Consider the following 24,153-nt stretch of genomic DNA (forward strand, 5'->3'; position numbering starts at 1 on the left):
AGATCATGTTGTATAATTCAGCACTTACTGCAAGTCAAAGTTGAAAGCTATGTAACCTTTTTCTATAATCAAAAAAGAGCACACCGAGTTTTAATGATATAACAAATGTTACACAGTGGGACTCTTCAGTCAGTCTGGATGTGGATTCATAAAAATAAAAGGAAGGATTCATTAGGCTATCTGTCAGAACTGTAAAACAAAATTCAGTTATGGTCTCTGTTTCTCTTTAGATCTCATAAATGGAGCCCAAGAACAGTGTGAATTGCCTCCTATGGATGGTTTTCCTCACTGTGAAGGGAAAATAAAGGTAACTGTGAACTGTTCTTAATCTTATTATGTGTGTTTTGTAAAATTATGTGTGTTTTGTTGCAAGAAATCACTACTCAGTGTTGTAATACAAGAACAACTGGGTCAAAAAAGAGGGTATTTAGGAGCAGGTGTCACTACAAAACTCCTCACCTTACCCTTTAATACTCCTGCAGAGAAACAAAGGGTCTTCCTATTAAGAAAGACATAAAATGCCATGTTATATTAAAATGCCACATTATTTAATGAAATTACTCTTTGAATGCTGTTTTGTTATTTAGACACCTTCTTGTTTTTAAAAAGCCCTGTCTGTTTTATTCCCCATAGTGAGTCATTGGATGTCTCCCCACCCAGGGTTGGGATTTTGTGTGCACCTCACTCCAGCCCTCTTTCTCTTTCAGCAAGATGCTTGTTCATACTTCATATGTATGAACAATTGTTGAGTACTTTCATATGATTATCAAATGCTAGGATTTATTTCTGAAAGTGAAGCTGGCAAAGTGTACCTGAAATTTCCTTACCTTTTCGTCTTTAAATAAAATTCTAACACTATAGTATTTAAAATAAATATGATTGTATATAAATCTGTTTTGATCCATTTTGACAAATGGGCTGTGTGGTGGCTATGAAATACATCACTTCTATGTTAAAATAAGTTAAATGAATTATTTACTTCTGCAGAATTGGCATGTTCTTGGCAGAGTCAGATTACTGTCTTGGTAACTAAAATGACCAGTTAATTTGCAGAGCATGTGTAACGGCGCAATGAAAGTCAGTTCCAGCCACACCCATGTGTATGAATCCCGATTATATTCTCCTTTTGGTATTTGCCTCTGCTTGCCTTGCTTACAGTTTGTGCAAACTGTACCCACACCTTACATGTAGTTCCTTCCCCACTGCAGTTGAATGCTGAGATGCAGTCTGCTGCAAAATATTCATAGAACTCTTTCTGTTATTTGTGGGTTTTATCAGTTTGGATATAGTGGCTTGCAGCTTTCCTTTGTTATTTGTGACTTCAGTATGAAATGGTATGTTTCAGAGAGATTCTGTGAGGCTTAAACATAACCCTGTTCTTGTTCTGTTTCAGTGGATGAAAGATATGTGGCGATCGGATCCCTGTTATGCAAGTTACGGTGTAGATGGGTCCACGTGCTCCTTTTTTATTTACCTCAGTGAGGTCAGTAATCTTTATCTGCATAAGGGGAATATCATAGTGCCTCACTAGCTTTTGGTAACTGTTTGTAAACATTTTTCAAAACAAATAGCTTTCTTCAGAAAAATTCTAGAAAGGAAAATAGTAAAACAGATTTTTTGGGAAGTATTTTGCTATTTTTCTTCAGTCTACCAGGTGTTTCTAGCATTGGAGAATTCAAATGTTTGTAACTGAAGTGATGTAAACAGCGACTGCTCAGTGAGTCCACACAAGATACCCTATAAAACTGAAGTGTGAAGTTCAGTCATAGATCCTTGCCTCTGAATGCTTGGTGTTGTCTTCTATGTAGTTCCTAAGGTAGCAGTAGATAGGAATTCTAGGGGGGGGTGTTTGGAGTGTGAAATTTAGAAAGTGGTATGCGGTAGTACATCCTCCTAGGAAGCATGGTCACTTCCTGCTTAAAGCCCAGTTTTGCACACAGCTGAATAAGGTGCTTGCCATGGTGTTTTTGTAGGGTTTTTTTTTCCATGGATCTCTCATTTCCTGAGCAATGCTTGTTTTCCAAGAAGAAATTCTGGCAAACAAGACTCACTGTGAACTCTGTCACTAGTTGGTGGTGTGTATGCCAGAAATAGTCAAATGTATTTGATGGCTTGACCCCTTTCTTAATAGTAAAATTCTGATAATTTACAGCAATTGACTTGGGTAGAAGTTTTGATGCCTAGTGGCTTCCTAGTTGTACAGAACTGAGAGAGCCAGTGCAGTTACAGAATTGTGAACTGATTTTAATTACACAGTTTCTGCAGGATTCCAGGAGGAAGGGCTGGGTTTTTAAATTCTGTATCAGAGATGAAAACAGTAAGTCTGTTATGAGTAACTCAGTTATAATGAAAGCAGATTCTGTTCAGTTACTCAGCCTGCTGTAGCTGAACTTTTCAGGGCACTGCTTTAGGCAGCATTAGTAGTTAAATGCGTGTCCAAAACACACATCTGAAGAAATAAAAAATGCTAGGTTTTATCACAAATTTGACTCACTACTTGCTAGCACTTAGTGTTGATTTATTTATGGGCTATAAAGCTGGTGTAGGAAAAGATCCAGTATGACTGTGTTATTTATCCTGTTATTTTTCAAAAAAGCTGAAGGTACGGTTTCGTAATCATCTGAAGCTGATCGAAGTTTCCACTAAGGTTACAACAATCTTTTAGTAGATTTATATTAGTGCAGTAGTATATTGTCAGCCAGCTGGTGCTTCATGTCTCTAATGCAAATGTATCTTAAAAATGAGAATACCTGTCAACTGAATGTGAGAATCTGGTATTCTTAAATGACAAATTTATTATTTTGTGTTCCTGTTGAGTCACAGTATTTTCTGTGACAAACTTCTGTTTGATCATCAGCTTTGAAAACTAAGTTGATGCTGTTAGTTTTTTCATAATTGATCTTTCAGCTCATCCCTGTGGCAAAATGTGAGTAGCTCTTGTTCCTGATGTCGTATATTTCAGAATGCAGATGTACCTCGTGGTTATACAGATAACCACTTCTTATGTGCATCAGTTACAGTACTGTGTTCTCCCACTCTAAAACAATGTGCCTCAGCTTGCCAGGAAGGCTGTTTGTGAAATGCTCTTGTGTTGACAAAAACAACTTTCTTTTGCCTCTGAGAAGGGGATCCATTTTTAAAGTGTAGTGATATGTAAAGAATGTTAAGTACAGAATCTTTTTATAAAATAACTTCTGAGAATTTTTGTTAGGTTCCTCATCAAATACTATTCCTCGTTAGTGAAATGCTATTTAGTGTAGTGTATCTTTATTGAGAACATAACAGTGCATGTAGGAAGATGTCGTTGTAGGCACATAAACGCTTGTTCCTTCACACACCAGTGAAGTTTATGAAGGTGTAGTGCCAGTTGTGGATTCCTACTGGCCCCAATCCTTCTTTCCTCACTTTTTACTGCATTTGGTAGCTATTCAGCTGCAACAGGTAGGACCTGCAGTCTTGGATCAGGACCACATTGTGTTATACTCACAAACAGTGCCAAATAGATAGTACCTTCCTCAAATGAACTGCTGAGCCTACAGAAACTAGTTTAAGGGCCTTCTGATTTGCACCTGGAACTTGGTTACAGAAGCAGAAGTTGTACTTAAGTTATTTTGTTCTGCTAAAGCTTCAAGGCTTTTAGGGAAATTTTGAATCAAACTTTCAGGAGCAGGGAAAAGTTATCACTTACAACTACTCAATGCAGAACTTTATTACTTTATAGCATTAAATATTGTATCCTTTAGTCAGTAAACATTAAACATTCTGGATAAAAAAAATATATGAATAAATAACAGTTCAGTTGTTATTCTATGAATTGTTGACCTTTTGCTTTTAAGTTCACAGCTAGCAGGAAGTAGTATGAAAAAATTCTTTTTATTTTGCTAGTGGATGAAATGTATCTCGTAATTGTTAAATGGTATAAGAGCTTTCAGCTTGAGTTTTCAGAATGCTGTGAAATAAGCTAGTCTATTTGAAATAATTTTTAAATTGCATAAACTGCCTACTGTGTGCATAAGAATGTATCAAATACTTTTACAAAGATCATAGTTGTAAGGCCTTTTCCATGTTTCTGTCCTTACAGTCTGCTCTGCTACCTGTAATATTTTGGAAGTTTAGTCGTATTTCTCTTAAAATTTAAGCCAAGGTAACAGATACATTAAAGGAGATGTTTTTCCAATGTAAGGCTTGTGTCACTTCACAAGAGGCAAATGGGTGTTTTTTTTCAAGGGTGCAGGAAGTTGATTTTTTCTTTAGGAAGAAATGTAGAATTTGGGCAACTTGTTGCCTGATGGAACAAAGGTACAGTTAGCACTGTTTGTGGGTATATTTGGGAACTTCAGACTAAGGCCTTACATATTTTTTGGAAGTTTTGTCCCCATGGCAGAATGTAAAACTAATATTGGTTGAGCATGTTATTAACCTTGAGTTTAAATTTGGCATTCTTAATCCTATGATTAATTCCATGATTAATGCCCAGCAGCAGAGGTTGAAAGCTTAAATGTTTGCGAATGCAAGCATGAAATGAAATTCTAATAACACTACAATGATGTGGATTTATGAGGTGTGTTGACTGCTAAGGATAACTGGAAATGCTACTGCAAGAGTAATTTGTCAAAGTGGACAGGGATGAAGAGTTGACAGTTTATAGTATGGTTGCACAGCTGAATGATAAATGTGCCTACAGAGCTCTCAAGTAAAAACCGCTGGTTTAAAACATCCAACTGTGTTAGGGTTCTGGCAGGTTATTACTGTTAAGATTTTTTTTTTCACTTCAAGGTAACTATCTAGGAATAAAATAGTTGTGTATACATCTTCTGTTTGAAAAGGCAATATTAAGTTACGTGTAGAATCACAGAATGGTTGGGGTTGGAAGGGAACTTAAAGCCCATCCAGTTCCATCCCCCTGCCCTGGATAGCGACACCTCCCACCAGCCAAGGCTGCCCAAAGCCCCATCCAGCCTGGTCTTGGATACTGCCAGGGATGGGGCAGCCACAGCTTTTCTGGGCAGCCTGGTCCAGGTCTTCACCACCCTTATAGAGAAGAATTTCTTCCTTATATCTACTCTAAGTCTCCACTCTTTCAGTTTAAAGTTTCATCGTAGGGGCCCCTGACAAAGAGGCCCTCCCCAGCTTTCCTGTAGCCGCCTTTAGGTACAGGAAGGCTGCTGTAAGGTCTGCCTGGGGACTTCTCTTCTCCAGGCTGAACAACCCCAATGCCCTCAGCTTGTCTTCATAGGAGAGGTGCAGTAGCCCTTTGATTATCTTTGTGTGTCTACTTCTGCTCTTAAAATCACTTCTACAATCTAGTGTGACAAGCACATGTGCTCTTTCATACTTTTTCAGGATCTGATTTTTTCTTCTAAAGCAATTCTATTAGGATGTTATGTTTAACTCACCTCTCCCTAGTAAACTGATTTCAAACCTATAAACAGAGGAGCCCAGAATGTTACTTTTCATTCTGTAATGTGGGTCAGAACCACAGAGAGACACAGTCATTTGCCCATGGTTTATGCAAAGCCTTAAAAACACAGCTAGGAATAAAACTGTCCTACACCCTGGTTATGTTGTCACCATGTATCTGCAAAACAAACACAGCACAGTGAAAATCCAAGTCGTCTTTTCTGCAGAGCCTGCACAAATGCAAGTATTAGCAGCTCTGCCTCCTCTGGTTTGCTTTAGATGGCACTCCCATAGGAGTACGAGTCATCAACAGCGAGCTTAACAGCTCTTCTCCTCTTCTCTTCTGGTGTCTTGGCTACTTGAGCAGACTGGGAGGCGAGCATGGCAGCAGAGGGAAAGCAAGAAGCTGTCCAAGGCGTTCAGGTTTAGTTTCTTTTATTATTTAAAGCTCTATCCTGTACAGACTTGCAGGTAAAGCTGCAAGGATTTTGCACTTCAAACCAGCTGCCTTGCTGGAGGCACCAGGTCACTCCTGGTGGATGATGCACAACCGTGCAGTACTCCATTTGTGCTGGAGCCTTTGAAAGACTGGAGGAGAAACAAATGTCCTGAATAGCAAAACCAGACTTGTGTTTTCTGGAAGGAAAGAGCAAGGCAGGGATTAGAAATGGCAAAAGTTGAAAAGGAAGTTAAGCTAACTAAGGTTTCTGAATAACTGAGGGCATGATTTCCTTTTAACTGTGATACAAACTTACCCACTGAGAAGAGGTTTCCCTTCTAACCTTATTTAGTTATGAAAAAAGCCAGTTGGTTAACACTATGTCATTGCCACACTGGTTGATGGTTGGCATTGCTTCTGGTGAGAAATGTGACAGAATGAATTTCTGGACAGTACAAGAACATGCTTCACTGCAAAATATCAGTTTGCAGCTTAAGAATTAAACTTGAGCAAATATCTTCTAGAAAATAAATTTGGCACAGTTTCCCAGCTTAATAACAACAAAAGGTGGAGGGATCTTATTGCTCCTTTCCTTCATTTAGACATTTGTGTCCTCAGAGGACTGCCTGCCACCCAGGAGCGGGACTGCTGCTGTGCCTGCTGGTCAGCCGGTGGCTGTGGTGCAAGTTCCTGCAGCCCAGGGAAGCTCTCTCTGTTTTGCTCTTTTGTGCTCCCTTGAGATTTGAGGCAGGAGCTGGGCAGCTATCATGAGGATTCCAGGCTTTGGATCCCAAACTCAGCTTTCAGGTGCAAGTGCAGTGTTTGGTGTTCTTTTTCAAAGTGGATCCAACACTTCAAAAGACTAAAAAGCTGTTTCAGCAACCAGTCTTTGAAACTTCTGTAGCTTTTGTGTTTCCTAGTATACCACTGGAGAGAATTCTTATTTTTAGTTCTCTAGACTTCATAGAACCAACGCTTTTATTTTTACAGTAATATTATTCTTTATGCTGTGAAGGGGTGGAGCAGAACAATACAGACCAAAGGTGATTTTCAATGTGGACTTGTTCCCAGAATGCAGGCTGTAGTCTAAGGCATGTTTTAGTGAAATAGTGAAAACATCTGGTAATTACAGTTATGCAGGTTCCTTAAATCCTTGTGGTTTTGCTAGTTTACTGCTGTTTGCTAGCTTCTGTGTGGAAGTCCCATTTCCCCAGCTGCTTCTGCGTGTTAGATAATCTCTAACAATGAGGTGAGTTAGCGATTTCCACTTCTTCAGTGTAACATAACATTACACCAACTTCCTTAAATACTAAAGCATTACTTAAAAAAAAAAAAAGACTAAAATAGCATTCTTGTCTGAAATGTAAATTAGCAAAAAGCTTGAACTGAACTTCTGCAGTTCCTAAGAAATTGAAATGCTGATGCTATTCAGTATTTTGTCCCCAAATCAGCCTGGATTTGGGAGATAGGAGCTCAGCTATCTTTTCTACCTTGGGCACTTTTTTAAAAAAGGATTATTATTTTTCTGTCTTGTTGGAGGATGCCAGTGTAAGAGAGGGATAAAATTGAGCACACGTTACTGAAGTTAGATAAGAGACTGTTTGGGATTGCCTGTGGAAACAAACTCCCAACGCTACCTGTATGCGCTTCTCAATTTCACTGAACAAGCTGGCAGTTATCTTACACACCACAGCTTTTGTCCCATCTTCAAAATGATTATGTATCACTGAGCAAATGCTAAACAAAATGTAGATGTTACGGCTTCTGGAGGAGCAGAGAAAGTCACCTTCCCAAAGGTAGCATTTCATTTGTCTCAAATGCCTAAATGGGTTTTCTAAGTGAACGTTGAGTTATCTTCTCTGCCTACCTGCATACTGTCCAATAAATTTCAAGATGCAGTCTTTCACCAGGTACTGCAGCGTTGTTTATTTCCTGCTCTTATTGACAGAAGATTGTTAATAGCAGCGCTTCGCCGTGGATTGAATTACACTGAGCAATAACTCCGCTCACCCGAAGTGCAAACGCGCTTTAGTTTCCCCGTAGACGTGCTGCACCTTTCCTTCAGAAGAGTTCAAAATGAAGTTACTGCCAGGTGTTCAGCGAGTATCCTTCAGCTCCTGCTTTGTCCAACTCCCACTAGTGCTGTTTGTGAAAATATAAAGGACCTCCTGAAGTTGGGGATGTGGAGAGCCTCTGGCAGAGTACACTCCCATTCAGTTTGGAAATGCTCAGAGTGGCCTGTGCTACAGACGCTTGCCAGCTTTTTAGGAGTGTAATCAAGGTCCTTGCTCTGTAATATAGCTGAGCACTGCAAGCCTGACATCTCCTCAGTTTCATTGTATTTCTGAGGAAGAATTATTGGAACAGATGAAAGCTGCAAAGCCTCTGAGATACTCTTCTGATTGCCTAGGTTTGTTTGGGGTTTTTGTTCTTTTTTTTTCATGTTAACTCTATTGTTCAGTTTAAGCAGTTCAGAGCACTTTCCACTAATACCAGGAATTGTGTAGCAATTTGGGGCTTCTAAAGTAGCCTGTAAGCCAACCTTACAGGGCTATCTACATACGCTGTAGACAGCGCTGTGTCTCCTGTGATTCAGAATCAGGCAGGAGACGCTAGTCTTCTCAGGTGGACTTAGTCTCTTGAGCGTGATCAAAGGCTACCCAATACATTTGATTTGCGTTGAATTCAACACTAGTTACAGGAGGCACAGCTGTTCTTAGTCAGAAATATGACAGGAGAAAGATAAATATAGTCTGCTCTGACAAACAGCTTAGCATTTGTATCACTCATCCAAAAAATGGGCAGTCTTCAAATCTGCACTTGCTGCTTCCCAACAATCTCCTGTAACTGCTGTTCTGTGCTTTATCACATCCTTCCTACCCAATCATGCAGAACAGCAGAGCACTCAGTTGCTATGGAGAGAAGAAGCTAGAGGAAGAACCGATGCTAACCCAGGGAGAGTAAGGCTGTCCTGGAAAGCACAAAGAGAAGTCCCAGTTCCTTCTTCAGGGATTAGTTTATGTTTGTTTTTTTTTTCTTAAATGATCAAGTAAAATGCATAAACTAGTTGAAAGGCAAGATCTGAACAAATACTGCTGCCCTCCTTCCTTTTGTTCAGACTTGTGGCTTTTGGCCAAGTGGTTATCTGTAACTAAACAAACACAAAGCTGCAGTGTTTGTACATTTCTGACAGATTTCATCTAGACACGCTTTAGTGATAAAGTAATCATTTGTCATCGTTTCCCATGACAAGGAAAACATCCGTAACAGCAAGCAACAATACCATGTTTGTAACTCCATACTGCAGCCTTATGCACATTCTGTGTAGTCTTGCTATTTATAATCATGTATATGTGTGTATGTATGTGTATGCACATGGATTTTTCTGTTGTACCTGCCACATGATCATAAAGATTGCTGGCCCAGGACAAGGTACACTTCTGTGCTGTTGCATTTCCTGCACACTTTTTTTCATTAGTTAGGTGGTACAGTCTAAAATTAACCAAGGCAGTATTTTTTTTTTCACGTCCCACTGCAGCAGCTTCCAGAAGATGTTTTGCAACACAAATCCTTAATTCAACCCCTTATGTTCCCCAGCATGTTGCTGTCTCATCCCTCATAGCTTCAACAAAAGCTGATGGGTCCCACAGGAAAACTTCTTTTGGGCACCACGAGAGCAAGGGGAGAGAAGGAAGCTCCAAGCATCAGGTCTCTTCCCTGAGCAGGCATTGCTGTTGGTGCTTGGCTATAAGGCCAAGGAGATTAAAGGCCTTCGCTCAAACCGATCTGAATGGTTTTCGCCCACATTTATAATTGGAGGTTACTGCTCCAAGAGGTAAAACACAGTTTCTGAGAGAAAGATCATTTCATTGTCACTGAAATGCGGAAGGATGCTCAGAGCACCTCCCTCTGTTTTCGGAGAAGTTGGCTTGGCAGTGGTTACTGGGCTGAAGCTGAGACAAGCAACTGTGGGGCTTGCTCAGAACTGATGAGCACAGTAACTGTCTGCTCCAGACCGTATTTGGTCACACAAGGCAACCAAGGAAATTACTGAACCCTTTGAGGTTTCATTTTGAGTGAGAGGAATCCTTGTGCTATTCTCTGTGAACCCTGGGCAACCTGTGCCAGTGCCCCACCAACCTTCAAGAACATCTTCGTAATGTCTGATCTAAATCTCCCCTCTTTCATTTCAAAATCATTACCCTTTGTCCCATCACTACATCCCTGACAGAGTCCCTCCCCTGCTTTCCTGGAGGCCCCTGCAGGTACTGGAAGGCTGCTGCCATCCAAAACCATGGCTAACTGGAGGCTTCTTACTTGAAATGCATAGGAAAATACAATCGTTGTGTTTCCTGAGGAAAGCTGCAATTAAAATTTAGCAGCCTGATAGTTCTTGTGTAGGTAACATCACATCAACAGGCTGTTACATTCTGCAGTCAAAGCCTGTCAGTGCTATTGTTTCCCTTTCCAGTAACTTGACAAAGCCTCTCAAGTTTTAGATAACTTGTGTAGTTGCCTAGGCTGAAATCCCTCTCTCTGCTGCCGAAGAGCATAAATCATTGATCATCTGTTGCTCGCACTGAGCAGGGAAGCAAGAACCTGAAACAGAGAAATCTCTCTGTTCCCCCTGAAAACCTCGTCTTCGTTAGAAGTGTGATATTTCTTGAGTGCTAGGCACCTTTATAAGCACAGGTATTACAGCGTGCGTGGGCTTCTCTACTATAGCTTTTCATTTCTGCTTTCTTCATTCTGTGTCTGTGATGGTATCTCCATGTTCTGAAAGTAACTTCTGAGTAAGCTGCAGTGTGTGTGTTGAGCCCTGCCGTGGCTCTGATCACCTTCTGATTTTCCTCTCTCTTCTTGAACCGCTGCATGGTAATTCCAGTTCTTTCTTTAATTGCCTGCAGAATTCACTTTTGTTTTGATCAACACAACAGTATTTTGGCTGTTTTGGTCATCATAATGTTTTCTTCCTGGAGGCGTGTGCGCCTCTGCTGGTTATTGCTCAAAACTACCTGAAAGTCACTGCTAGGTTACACCTGGCTTGGTGAGTGTGTCAGTCAGTGCTTTGCCTCTCCAACCCTGCTTCCCCATGAGTCAGTAGATTAAGTTAATACAGTGATTATCTTCTTTCCCCTCCTCCTGTACATCACATTTTTAGTCTTCAACTTTGCTTTCCGGGTGCTCCTGTTCATTATTATCCCACATCTAACAGCTCTCACTTTGTGAGCCACTGGCTTAGCAAAATGTGCAAATCCTTCTTCTGTAAGAGAATGCCTCTGCGTTCTTCCTACTGCATTTACCACTCCTGAAAATAACGAGACAACCAGAATGCTTCGAAGAGTATGTGTTTAAAAATCTTCTGGTGAGCCAAGTTATGGTTTTTTTTTTTTGTAGTTTTTTTTGTTACTGTTTTCAAATGAAAAGAGGAATTGACTAAATGCCAATATGGAAAAAATGAATGCCAGACCAGTTGTGATATATCCTTGAGCCTATTCCTGCAATGTTTATCTCTGAGCTGAAATGCAGTATTTTGATTTAAATTAGAAGGAAAATGGAATATTACTAAAAGCACGAGGGTAATGTATTGTTCAGCATGATGCCCCATGGTGTGGGGCGTCCCTTTGGGCAGCTTGGTCCAGCTGTCCTGGCTGTGTCCCCTCCCAGCCCCTGGCTGGCAGGGCAGCCCCAGGAGCTGAGCAGTCCTTGGCTCTGGGTGAGCCCTGCTCTGCAGCAGCTGAAACACTGCTGTGTTATCACTGCTATTTTCATCAAAAATTCAAAACACAGCACTGGGTGAGCCTCTGTGAAGAAAATGAACTCTGTCCCAGCCAAAGCCATGACAGGAGAAGAGAGAAATTGAGACTGTGTACAGTTTTTAATACAAATGTTTCCTAGTAGCGATTCCACAGCTAAAGTTAGGACTGTTAATTGCTACAATTTCTAGTATCCTTCCAGAGCTGGAGATAATGAATAATCAGGTATTTCAAACAAGGTTGTTCATGTCATGGCTTTCAAACGTTGCATTAAGTATGTTGGGTAGATGAATTCATAGCATTCAAATTAAGGCTTTTATATAATTTGTCAAAGAAAACTACGCTCGATACGTTTCTTCTTTTTAATGAGGTTGTGATATTTGCTAATTTATTATTTTCATGTGACTGGTTTTCTAGGCAATCGTTCAGTTTTGAGGTATCAATCTCTAATGCTTCAGGCTTACAGGTCTGTGACTGGAGGGACCCTCCCTTTTTGCAATACAGTTCTGTTTCTGTTGTGCTTTCATGGTTTGCCTCCAACAGTGAAATTCCTTCACAACACTGAATGGGCTGATTATTTGATGTGGGTTGTACAGATTCCACAGGACAAGTGAGATTCCTATGGAAAGTGCAGGCACTTTCAGTGACTTGTGTCCATTTGCTGTTTCTTCCTTACCTACTAGCCGTTGTTTTTCTAGTAGACAGTGGTAGTACTGTATTTGCATGGATTGTTTCTCTCAGAATTATGGCTATTAGTACTTGCGGATACCGTTACCTAAGTTATTATCCTATTACTTATCAAATAAGATATTTTGGTGAAGTAATCTTTCTTTCAATTTTTTGTCTAGATTTCTACAAAGTAGAACTCCAATCCTTGTTTTTTGGTCCTTGTTTTTTCTCAGTCTTTTTATAGAGATATCCTAGGCAGATGGGAAATGTGTATTTATAGAATACATATTTTGTAAGGTCTAGAAGCACAGAAAACTCAGTGCTTTTTGAAAATAATTTAGGACCTGCTCAGAAAAAGCATTTAGCAGCTGACCTCTGACTTGAAAGGGTTTTCTGTTATGTATTCATTATCATGAATGAATATCTAAATGCTACTTTTAGTTGCAAATTTGCAAGGTTAAAGTAGAATTGAATTGCAAAAAGTCTTCTTAAGCTTCTCTTAGAAGTCGGGGTTTGCCATGCAGTGACTTACTAATCAGCTGATGTTGTATTCAAACCATAGGAAAGTGCAACATAAAGGCAGTCAGAGTTTGGTAGAGGAGCTGAAAGTAAAATAGAATTGTTTGTTTTAATTTAATTGTTTTGCAGGTTGAAAATTGGTGTCCTCGTTTACCTTGGAGAGCAAAAAATCCTAATGAAGAAACCGATCAAAAAACAGTGGTAAGAAAAACATTAAAACATGAGTGTTCAGTAACTGTTCACTCAAAAGACCCTGGAAGCCTGTGCCACATAAATGCTAGTAAGACTAGAATTTACTATTGTTATTCCTCAGCTCCTCAAAACTGAAGGGCAGCTTCCTTGACTGTGTATATGTAGCTCGTCACATATTTTCTCCAGTCATACTGCAGTCTTGGTGGCAGATTTCCACTAAAAACATTTAAGTGTTCTAGTTTATGTAGCGTTGTACACTACATAACACAGACACTGAGAAAATTTGCAAATCTATAGACCATTCACCAGTATTAAGTGACCATATGTGAAACTATCTGTTTTTATTATCCCATAAATCTGGGCTTTATATAAAACAATGCTGTAACAGAAAAGGCCTACGTACATTTCAGTTTTGTAAGGTTTTGATTTTTTCCTTGAGAAATAACTCAGTATGCAGTAGAGTTTTTAAACTGTTACAGCCTAATTATGTAGCACTTAGGTATTTTAAGATAATTATTGGGCTGCAAATGAACATCGCCTATAGAATTTTGGTGTAGAATGTCATACTTAGTAAAAGCAATTGTTTTGCATCAGTCTGGCTTTCGGATGAATATTTCTTTTTAAAGGAATACTGTAGCAATGTTTCTGCCTTAATGTTATTGTAAGAGCCTTCCTTGTATTTTGAAGATTCATGATGATATCTGAATCCTCAGTGTAATTTTCTGAATTTATATTGTGTCCTAGAGATACTTTTAGACTCCTTTTGCAAACACATGAACAAAACTAAATCTTGTACTGCAGAAATAAATACATGGTGAAACATTGCAAATATACTCCAGTGCTAATAAGTACTACTAACAAAAATAACCGTAATTTATATGGCTTAGAAATGTCCATTTAAATGGACATGGGAGGAGCCCAATTTCCATCTTGCTACAACCTCTTCTAAGGTAATTGCAAAGTAAAATCTTGACTTTAGCATAAGAAGCATTATCCTTTTTTGTTTGCTTTTATTTTATTTTTTTTACACCAAATAATGTAAAGAAAAACTCATGTTTGTGTAGTTTCATCACTTCTGAAAGGTACACACAATAACATTGTTTTTTTGTTTGTTTTAATGACTTAATTGAAGGCTGAAATTCGTATCAACTTTGATCCTCTCTACAAAATGATGTCAAGGCATGAGGAATTCAGGTGGATGATGTTACGCATCAGACGAATGGCTGATACCTGGATTGAAGCAATTAAATCACTTGCAGAAAAGCAAAATTTGGAGAAGAGAAAACGAAAGAAGGTAAGTTAAAACATTTTTTAGCACTTGCCACTTGCAAACATTTGCCTTAAATAAGCTAAATTTTCCAAAAGTAACTTTGGAGCAGGAATACCAAGTATGAGTAAAAGGCTCATGTTCGTACATTTGTCTCTTTTCAATGAGTATTTTGTTGTTTGGAATTATTTGTAAAATGGATTTGTGTTAGTATACATCCAGTAAGTCAGTCTTTGAATAAGTTTTCTAACATCTTTAATTTTGGATAAAAGAGAAGTTATGCAGAAGGTTTTAAAGAAATGAACTATAAATTTACCACAAACTGATTACACTGGAATGTTTTACATAGTTGTAGAAAACAACAGTTGTATATTTCCTTTGTCCACAACTAAAATCTTACGTGGCATCTTTCTGGTTTGGGTTGGAGTAGGCTTGAAGTTGATCACAACTTTCAATCAGATTTCTTTTGATTTGTAGTGAGTCCAGTTTAAAGTCTGTGAGACTCTTGAAATCAACAAGTCTATTTTATTTGAATTATTTTTTTAATTACTTCAATTAGTTAAGATAAAGCTGAAGCTCTTAAACGCAGAAATTTCCCTTCCTGCCTTGTGCTTACTGGAGCCAATCCTGAGCGACAGTCAGAGTTGTGTTCCTGTCCCCTCAGAAGGCTGCCTGTCTGTGGCTCAGCTCCTTGCTTGCGATCCTCAGTCCCTGCAGGAGACCTGGGCTCCACATTGTGGCTCTCGTGTTTGTCACTTATCATAGTCCTTGTGGAGGCTCACTCTCTGTCAAGGAGCAATGCTTTTCTTTCAAGCAGCAGTGCAGCCTGTTTTATTAAAGAAATATAACATCTGAGAATACAGAAACACAGAAATAAACAAAAGCAGCACTGTCCTGTATAGGCAGTTTTGATGGGATGTTCTAGTGCTTATTCTTTGCTTTTAAAAGTCCTTTAAGGTCTTTAAGGTCTTTTTTAAGACCTTTAAAGTCTGCAAACATATGGTGATTTCATTTTAATGTGCCCAGTTCTCTTCTGGGAGCAGAGATGAGAAAAAGATGTTTTTATGAATGCTGCTTCTTTTTTAAAGAGTGAAGGATAAGGTTTTTGGTGTTTGGGGTTTTATGTTTGGCACTATATGTATCAACACTCAAAGAGTAGTCCAGATGTGTAGCGAAGTGTTTGAACTTGGCTGTTGTGCTCTATTAGAAAGGCAAGCACAGATTTCAAGGAACTTTAGAGAAAACTCTCCTCCAGTGGCAGTGCAGAAAAAGGTTGATAAAGCATCCTGTCATTCTTACGCAATCTTTCCAAGTTCCTTAATGGCTCATCCAAAAGAACATACTCTTCCTGGACCAAATTGTCCTGTTGCATAAGCGAGAATATCCTACTTGAGAATATAAGTGGTTATTCAAACAAAAGAAATTAATGTGAACCACAACTTACTTTCTGTGCAGAATTACATGTTGTTTTGTGAATAACACTGATTTAAGCGTTTTGTAACTGATCTGCTGGCATATCACAGTGCAAAAGAATATAGTAACATTCTTACAATTACTGTTCCAGAGATCTATTACAGAATTAAATTATTTACAGGGTCTCCAATTAGGGTGGAGGTGTTAGGTTGTTGTTGATTGTTGTTCTTGTGTGTTTGGCTTCATTGTTTGGTTGTTTTTTTGTGTGTGTCCATAGTGGGAATTTAAGAGAGAGAAAATGCTGTGAAGTATGCTAGTTGCGTGTTTAATGTTGGTAACTAACATACAACTTTTCTTTTCAGATTCTTGTTCATCTGGGGCTTTTGACGAAAGAATCTGGATTCAAGATTGCTGAGAATGCATTTAGTGGTGGCCCACTTGGTGAATTAGTCCAGTGGAGTGATTTAATTACATCTCTCTACTTACTGGGCCATGACATCAGGATTTCAGCTTCTCTGGCAGAGCTCAAGGAGTAAGGAGATTACTTTCAATTTTGAAACTGGAATACAAAAAAAATAAATAAAAATCGGAAATTGTAAACTCTTGAAGCTTCTATTAACAAAGTGTATAATTTCTTGAAGCATAAAATGAAAGTGATAATTCACTAAACAGACAATAAGATTATTTTCATGAGCTAAATATGTGCTATAAAAGGATAATGTGTTTTCATTGTAGCTTCAGGCTCATAAGACTTCATAAATGAATGCTGTAAAATTCAGACTAAGCAGCTTATTCTTTAACATTCCAGGTGCTTTAACCAGCTGCAGTAAGAAGTTTTACAGATTATCCTAATTCTGTGTCCTCTCCTTCAGTTTTTACTATTTTTCACTCAGTATCTGATTTTAACATAGAGGTTTTAATCCTTTAAACAGATTACTTTTGATGTAGTTAATTGCTTATGTTAGGTCACATTGCTGCCTCACTCATCTTTGTCTTGCTTTACATGAGACGTTCAGCATTAAGCATAATACAGCTATTTTAAGGTTGGGAACATGCACCTTTTCCGTAGCTTTCATTTTTTTAAAACATGACAGCATCATTTTGTAGAGAGCTCTTATTCCATCAAGCTGCCAATAGAAGAAACTATTTCCAATCATTTCAGAACACTATTTTTAAACGTTCAGATCGTATTATTATTTTTTTTAAGTGGATGGGATTTTTAGTGAAATTAGCTCTTTACTGATGCATATGCAGCTCTTTAATAAATGCTGAGGATCTTTAGCATTTGAATGTTTCTACATAGTTACTGATTTGGAAGAGATAAAACTAAGGCCTTTGTGAAAAGGTGAACTATTGGTATAAGTAATATAGCATGAATTTCAAGGTTGGTCTGAAAATAATACTTTTCCATGTTCCTTCTTTTTCCGTTTAGGATTATGAAGAAGGTTGTAGGTAACAGATCTGGCTGTCCTACCCAGGGAGATAAAGTTGTAGAACTCATTTACATTGATATTGTGGGACTCACTCAGTTTAAGAAAACCCTTGGTCCATCGTGGGTACATTACCAGTGAGTATAATATTTATTTGACCTCTAAACTGCTTTGTTGAAGAGCTTTTGTGGAATAACATGTAAAAATACAAAAGTGGGTACGCTTACATGAATTGGAATTTATTTAAAAGTAAAAATACAGTTCTCTGTTGTCCTTCATTCTTAAGAATAAAGCAACTGTTACCTGTTTGTTGCATACCAGATGTAAGGCCCTCCCCACACATGTATGGAATACTTGTTGTAGATCAAAGCATTTTTAATCTTAATGCATTATATTGCTGAGTCATCATCTTTGTCTGTCTCTTCTTCATCCCCTCTCCCAAGTTTTGTTCTTCCCATCTATTTGTAAATTAATAGATGGGCTGAAAGATTATTGAACTTTGCTGTTGAGTTGGAGCAGAACATGCATGTTTTGCTTGTCTGTGTTTGTCTCCATACTGGATTGATGGTTGTGGGGATTTATCTATTTAAATTTTATTGTTTAACAACGTCATATTTTCTGTCCCATCCCTAAAAATGTTGGGGGCAGAATTGTCTTCACTAGTAATTCTAAAGAATAAATCTGCTGTTAACTGCAGTTGCTGTTGCTTCTGTAATCTATAAGCATTTTTCCATTAGGGATGGAAGATGGTTGTCACAAGAAATTACTTGGAATGGCCTTCTTATTGTCTGCGGTTTTAGAACCAGATTTCTTTTTGTCAATATGTTTAAATGAGCAAGCCTCACACATGTTGCATTGATATAGATCAGCATGAAATAAAACCAAACCTAAATCACTGACTTTGATTTATTTTTTTTAGACCTAATCAAATTAGCTGTGTTTTATGATCTGTAAAGTCCAGTAAATCCTAGCTGAGGGAAGAAATTGAAAGGTTCTCTGAAGGCAGAAGAATTGTGTTTCTTTCTACTTCAGGATTTGCTAGAACATTGCATCTTTTCAGCATAATTTTAAATAAAAGTACTGTGATTAACGTCGCATATTAGATTACTCTTAATCTCTTTTTTAAAGTAGAGGAGTAAACAGATACTTGGGTTTTTAGGAGCCTGCTAATAAAGCTAATCCCATTTTCCACTGAGCTAGTGTTGGCTGTCTGTCTGCCAGATGTAATTGTCATTAGGCAATCACATACAGTATTGTGGTCGGGATAGAAAACCAGGCTTAGGAAATTGTAACCAAAAGGGAAGAAGCGTTTTAAATTTCTACTTGGCATATTCTGTAGCAAAGATGGTGGAAATGCAGCATGACATTGAGTTTATTAGATCAGCTCTTCAATTGTTCTTGCTTGTTTCATGAATCATTAAATCTTAAGCTGCCAATCTGTTTTTCATTGATTCCTAATTTGTAGTAATGACTGACTTTTTTTTTTGTTTAAGGAGAGAAGAATTAAATTTCACTGTAAATACATACGTTAGGCAGTATGAGATGTTTTTTATCTATGCTTTTGAGGAAGAAAAAATACCACTAGTTCTCTTCCACAGCCAGCATTGTGTATCTGGGGATTGAACAGGACCTCATCAGGTATATACTGTTGTAGATCAGGTGTATTTATCTTTCTTGAGAGATTTTTGCCTAGTCTCTTAGAGGAGACTCCAAAAGACGCCACAGTATTTCATACCTTAAAGAGAAGTTTAATAGTATCTTTCTTGGCTTGATCTCTTGCAAACTGCATGTTCCTGCTTATCCCCCATGGTTTCAGAAAATAAATTACTTCCTCCCTCTCTCTGCCAGCTTGTAGAATATCTTATGTACTGTGCTTGCTTCAATTTGCCTTCTCTCCCCTGCCCCCACATAAATAAATAAATTCAGAGGTTTGGATCACTCCTTATAATTCAGGTTTTCATTGCATTTGCTGGGGATCTCTGTAGTTACTTGATACTGTTCTTCAAGGTTAGTGTAGAAAACAGGGTCCAGAGTCTAGCAGAGACTATCAGAGAAGAAGAATTGATTCTTAGTTTCAAGTAAGCTGTCTCCTGTTAAATGATCCTGTTGCAACCTTTTTTCTTTCAGCATCATGAGTTCCCTCATAAAGTTTGTCATAATAATATTTTTAAGTTAAGAGAGTAAGCCTGGTATAAAAGATCGTATTTACGTATTCTTGTTGAATGCATTCCAGTAAAATAAGCATTATCACCTATAAAGCTGCCTTGTAGGCTTTGTTCTTCACAAACTTCTCTTCCTCACTCATTAGTATCTAATGTCAGCAGGAAAGATTTTTTTTGTCTCGAAAGAGGTGTCTTGTTTTACACCATGTACTTCAGCAGACACATGCTGGTCAGCTTAGTCTTGTGTGCAGACCAGACTCAAATACAAATAAAATGTGTTTATTCGCTTCAGATTGAAGTAGAGCGGTAGAATTAACCTGTGCCTTCAGAACAGGCTCTTCATAAGAGCGCAGTATGTAATCTTTGGGTGAACTTGAGCCCCGAGGAAAGTTTTGGCTGTCTCAAATCAGGTTTCTAGGACTGGTAGCTCACAAAAATGCCCTGCTGTGAGAGGTGAGTGCTTCTCAGTAGCTGGAATACCGCTTTGTACTTCTGAGGTCTGTAGCACCAGTGACTCCTGATAGTATGTGCTTTATCTGGGGTATAACTGTGCTACAAATAGCAGGAATACATCAAAACAGATTTTATTTGTTCCGAGCACCGTATTGTCAAGCAGAATGCCTGGACAAGCTGCGTTTTTCTCTTCTGAAGTTTGGATATTTGAATGCAGTTCACATGCAATGAAGCAACATAAAAATTAGTGGCTTAATATAGATTGAGGGGTGCAGCTCATTGCTTTTCTTGTCACCCGCGTCCTCTGTACAGCGCAGATGAATCTGGTATTTTTTCATTTTTCTACAGCCTCTCTAGCAATGACTCATTCCCATATGCCTAAAATCTAACTGGCTTTATTCTTGAAACAAATGAACATGACAGGTATCCTGCAAAATGAGCAACATTCCCGCTGTTTACGTGTTTTCTAGAATACGTCTGTTTTAGGAGGGATATTTTCTGACTAAGTTCTTACGTTTTTGAATTTAAGTAGTGAGGGGCCTGAAAAAATACGTGCGTCTGCAGAGCTTGCTGTAGGCAGACGTGAGCTTGGCTGGGCATGAGCCAAAGCAGTCTGGAGTCTGTGTATGTGTGCGGGCATGTTGCTGTGCTTGAGCTCAGTGCACCTACAGAGCTTCTGCACCAGAACTGCTTGGGTTTTGACCGGCTTGCTCCCAGGAAAATGTCTGCTGTCTGTCTGCAGCCACATGCCCTTCATTTAGCAGTGCTTGCTGGCATAGGTGTTAGCTGCTGACAGTGATGGGTGCTGCTGGACAGCACTGCTCACCCAGACAGAGGATATACAAGGAGGGAACAACTATAACCTCAGGTGGGAGAATGACCTGAATAAATATGTATAAATATTTCCACCAGGGCAGCCCAGTTCAGATTGTGCGAATGCCCAATATTTATGGAAAAACGCTAACTTGAAAAATGGTGATAATTCTGGGTTACTTTTGTCCCTTTTTTTGTAAACACAACATTTGTCACTTCTAATATATCAGAAGAAAGAAAACATCGATGTTGTTGTTTCCATAGGCAATTTGCTACCCACCAATCCTTGTTTTAGAAGAACTGTTCTATGGTTTGTGGAAATCTTTTTTAGATGGGAAGAGTGCTTTCTGGTACACTCAATGTGAAATATTCAGTGGTGCCACACTAGTGTGTCAAAGGACAGCACTCTATTCTATGGGGGTGATGTACCCCTTGTTTTCTCTTCTTTGGGTGTGAGAGAGGTTTCAGACATAATTTATTTTAAATACTGTCAGCTTCAGTGAGTTACAACTACACATATAATCACTACTTTTCAGTAGTTCTGTTAGCTTCGTAAAATTAGAAAAAAAAAAGTTCAGTTCCTCATTTTAAAAAGGAGATCGGTCCGTTTCATTTTTAATTTAACATCTCGTGAATCAACCGTGTCAATGAATAGGCAAATCAATCTCACACCAGTTCCTTCTGCTGTGATCTCTTCCTGTCTTCCTGACTTTCTTCATGCCCTAATACTATAAACACAGGTTTTGTTTTCCCTGCTTCATTGCTTCACTTACTTTCCATTGCATCATGTTTCCTGTACTTCTGCTTCAGAGCCCTGTGTAAGTTGGACTTAGTGACACTATATCACTCTAAATAATTGGTGCTAACATACCTTACACCTGAATACAGAAAAACGAGAGGAAATGAAGCACATTGAGACATTTGCATGCACTGCAGTGCTCCTTAAATGTATGATTTGACAGACTCCAGTAGTGCTGCAGGTTTTCAGTAGCTTTCACCCATTTTCTTATTCCCCTGCATTCCTGTACCTGGCCAAAAGCTGTACATTTGCTAAGAATTCTGTTTTAAGGCCTGCCAAGAAGTAAGAGGGCTTTTATTACTCAGTGATTCATCAGTGCAGAAGTTGTTTTGGTCTTGCTAGAGTATTTTGTATGATGCAGAGATAATTGCTACTGTTGTAAAATATTTTCATTGAGAACAGTTGACATAAAACACTGCACAGAAACGGATCTGTCAGCTTTGTTGTTTGGTGAATCACAATGTGTTGTATCTTTTGACTTTCTTTTTTTGCTTGAAAGATCTCTATGAAGATTTAAAAACAAAGTAAATTTGCCCCTTTTGTACTCTGAAATACAAAGGTGGCATTTCATGTTGTTTTATTTGGTTTTGTTGTTTTTTTTCTTTTTCACAATTTAATGAATACTTCAGTGAAAAGAGTGACATGTATGTATGTAAGTGTGTTTTGGGGACTAAGTTTTTTTCACTTTTTAATTGCTGAACTATATTTGGAGTTAAGTTCTGTTACCTCTTGAAGCCAAGAACTTGATGTTTTACCGATGAGAATGTGTATGGGCTTGAGGCATGGGAAACTTTTTGAAGAGTGAGAAATACAGGCATTTTTTAAAGTCACTTTTACCAGCTACCGATGTTTTGTGCCACCTGTGAGGTTGTGTTTCTTTCTTAGTGACAAAGTGTGTCGTGATAAGAGTTGATGTCTTTACATCACAACCCAACGTGGCACATGGCCCTGCACAGCCTGTATCAATCTTTTCCCCAGATTTTATTTGTGGAGGGCTGAAGAACAGAAGGGTCAGCAGCTTTAGAGCCAAGTAACACAATTCATTTGCAGTAGAGCTAACGGTCAGTGTGACCACTACAAATAAAGTTTCTGTCTAAGCCATATCAAAATTTTACAAGGCTGCATTTTGGAAACATAAATCCTTGAACCTGTATGCTAGAATATCCACCGTCTTATATTGAGGGTGGGTTTTTTCAGCCTTTCATGTGCTGTGGATTCTTTTTAAAAATAACACGACTCATGACTGAAGTAGGTTTTTTTTGTTTTGTTTTTTTTTTCAAGGAGTTAATCAGACTTTTCAATAAAGAACTGAGTGTGAATCTCTTCTCCAGACTCCTTGTAATCCAATGCCAAGGTTTCTCTTAGTTGCAGACATTTGACTTTTGTATTATTTTTTTCAAATGTCTCTAACAAACAGTATTACAAACAAACGGCCTGTCTGACTGCAAGTCTGCAAATTAAACTGTCTTCAAGGCTTCTCCAGTAGGTCTAACTGACCCAAAAGTCAGAATCTGGAGACTAAATAGAGTTGTCTAAAGACAAAATACTATTCTGCTCTGATCTTGGTATGTAGCCTTTGGCTGTTGCACTGGTTTTGTAGTAGTGGGTAAGAACATTAGGAAATAGATGAAGAATCCTCTCTTCTTCTGCCTAAATTCTACTTCAGAGCCCCGGGAATGTAGGTGACCGCAGTAGTGTTCCCATAAGCTGTTCTTGGATGTTGAAGCATGAATTCATTTTCTGAGAACAAGGAAACCAAAACTAAGCTCCAGGGTTTCTATTTGAATGTCTGAAATGTCCTTCAACTTGCTGATTGTAGTGCCTTTGAAATTGAAATATGCCTTCAGTTTATAAATCATTCACAGTTGCAAATACAAACAAAGCACATCTTAATTATAACTATGTACACATGCTTTTATATATATATATATATATATGCTTGTGTACCTGCAGTAAGTCTTTATTTTTTTCTTTTAGGTGTATGCTAAGAGTTCTGGATTCATTTGGAACCGAACCAGAGTTTAACCATGCCCATTACGCACAGTCTAAAGGCCACAAGACACCATGGGGAAAGTGGAACCTTAACCCCCAGCAGTTCTATACGATGTTCCGTAAGTATCCCTGGGTTTATAAAGAAGTTCGGGTTTTAAAAAGGAATGCTGTCATTGAGAAGAATTCTTGTATTATTTAAAACAAGTTCATGGCTTAATAAAATGCATGTAAAAGGGCGGAATCATAAGTGTAGACTATGCAAATACTCTACCATACTTTTTGTGTACTGTCATACACAAAAAAGCACAATAGCAAAGAAAATGATAGGGCATAGTATACCTGTGGAAAGTGATGGCTGGCGTTTCCTTCAAAAATTTTTTGTCTCAGTTTTTGGAGTGGATTTCTCACAAATTTTCACCAAACTTATCGTTATGTTGTGAGCATTCATCCTGAGATGAACTGATTCTCACTTTTTTCCCAGCAGAGTACAAAGCTATTGGAAAACAAGTAGTAGAGGTCAGTATTGTTATAAACATTTAAGGAATCTTTAAATATTCCCCACCACCACCCCAGGAAAATAAATTCTCTGTAAATTTTATCATATTAAATGATTGCAGTGACCTATTCTAGCGCTAGTCTTTGACTTTATGGAACTCAGTTCTAGAATCAAAGGAACATTCTTTTGCGTGCTGTAGTACTTTAAGTTTGTTATCTCTGAAAAGAGCAGAACGATTCACCACCGCGAGCTAGCTTGAGCGTATATGAAGCTTAGGAAAGAGGGAGGTGCACGCTGTTACTTACAGGAGTTTCTCAGCTCAAGCCCATAAGGAAGTCCTGGGCAGTGACCAG

At 38.5% G+C, this 24,153-nt stretch overlaps 1 protein-coding gene across 3 annotated transcripts in view; it reads left to right on the plus strand.

Moving 5' to 3' along the window:
• Window positions 1-24,153, plus strand: part of MGAT5 (alpha-1,6-mannosylglycoprotein 6-beta-N-acetylglucosaminyltransferase) — a 116,169-nt gene that overhangs the window by 59,680 nt on the left and 32,336 nt on the right. For all 3 annotated transcript variants that reach the window (XM_027461504.3, XM_072040716.1, XM_038181738.2), the window contains 7 exons: window positions 231-307; window positions 1,394-1,483; window positions 12,913-12,984; window positions 14,108-14,269; window positions 16,018-16,187; window positions 17,088-17,222; window positions 23,290-23,423. In XM_027461504.3, coding sequence (XP_027317305.2) covers window positions 231-307; window positions 1,394-1,483; window positions 12,913-12,984; window positions 14,108-14,269; window positions 16,018-16,187; window positions 17,088-17,222; window positions 23,290-23,423 — 840 coding nt within the window. The remainder of the gene's footprint in view (window positions 1-230; window positions 308-1,393; window positions 1,484-12,912; window positions 12,985-14,107; window positions 14,270-16,017; window positions 16,188-17,087; window positions 17,223-23,289; window positions 23,424-24,153) is intronic.

Source organism: Anas platyrhynchos, chromosome 7 (assembly GCF_047663525.1).
Source record: "Anas platyrhynchos isolate ZD024472 breed Pekin duck chromosome 7, IASCAAS_PekinDuck_T2T, whole genome shotgun sequence".
Taxonomy (NCBI): domain Eukaryota; kingdom Metazoa; phylum Chordata; class Aves; order Anseriformes; family Anatidae; genus Anas; species Anas platyrhynchos.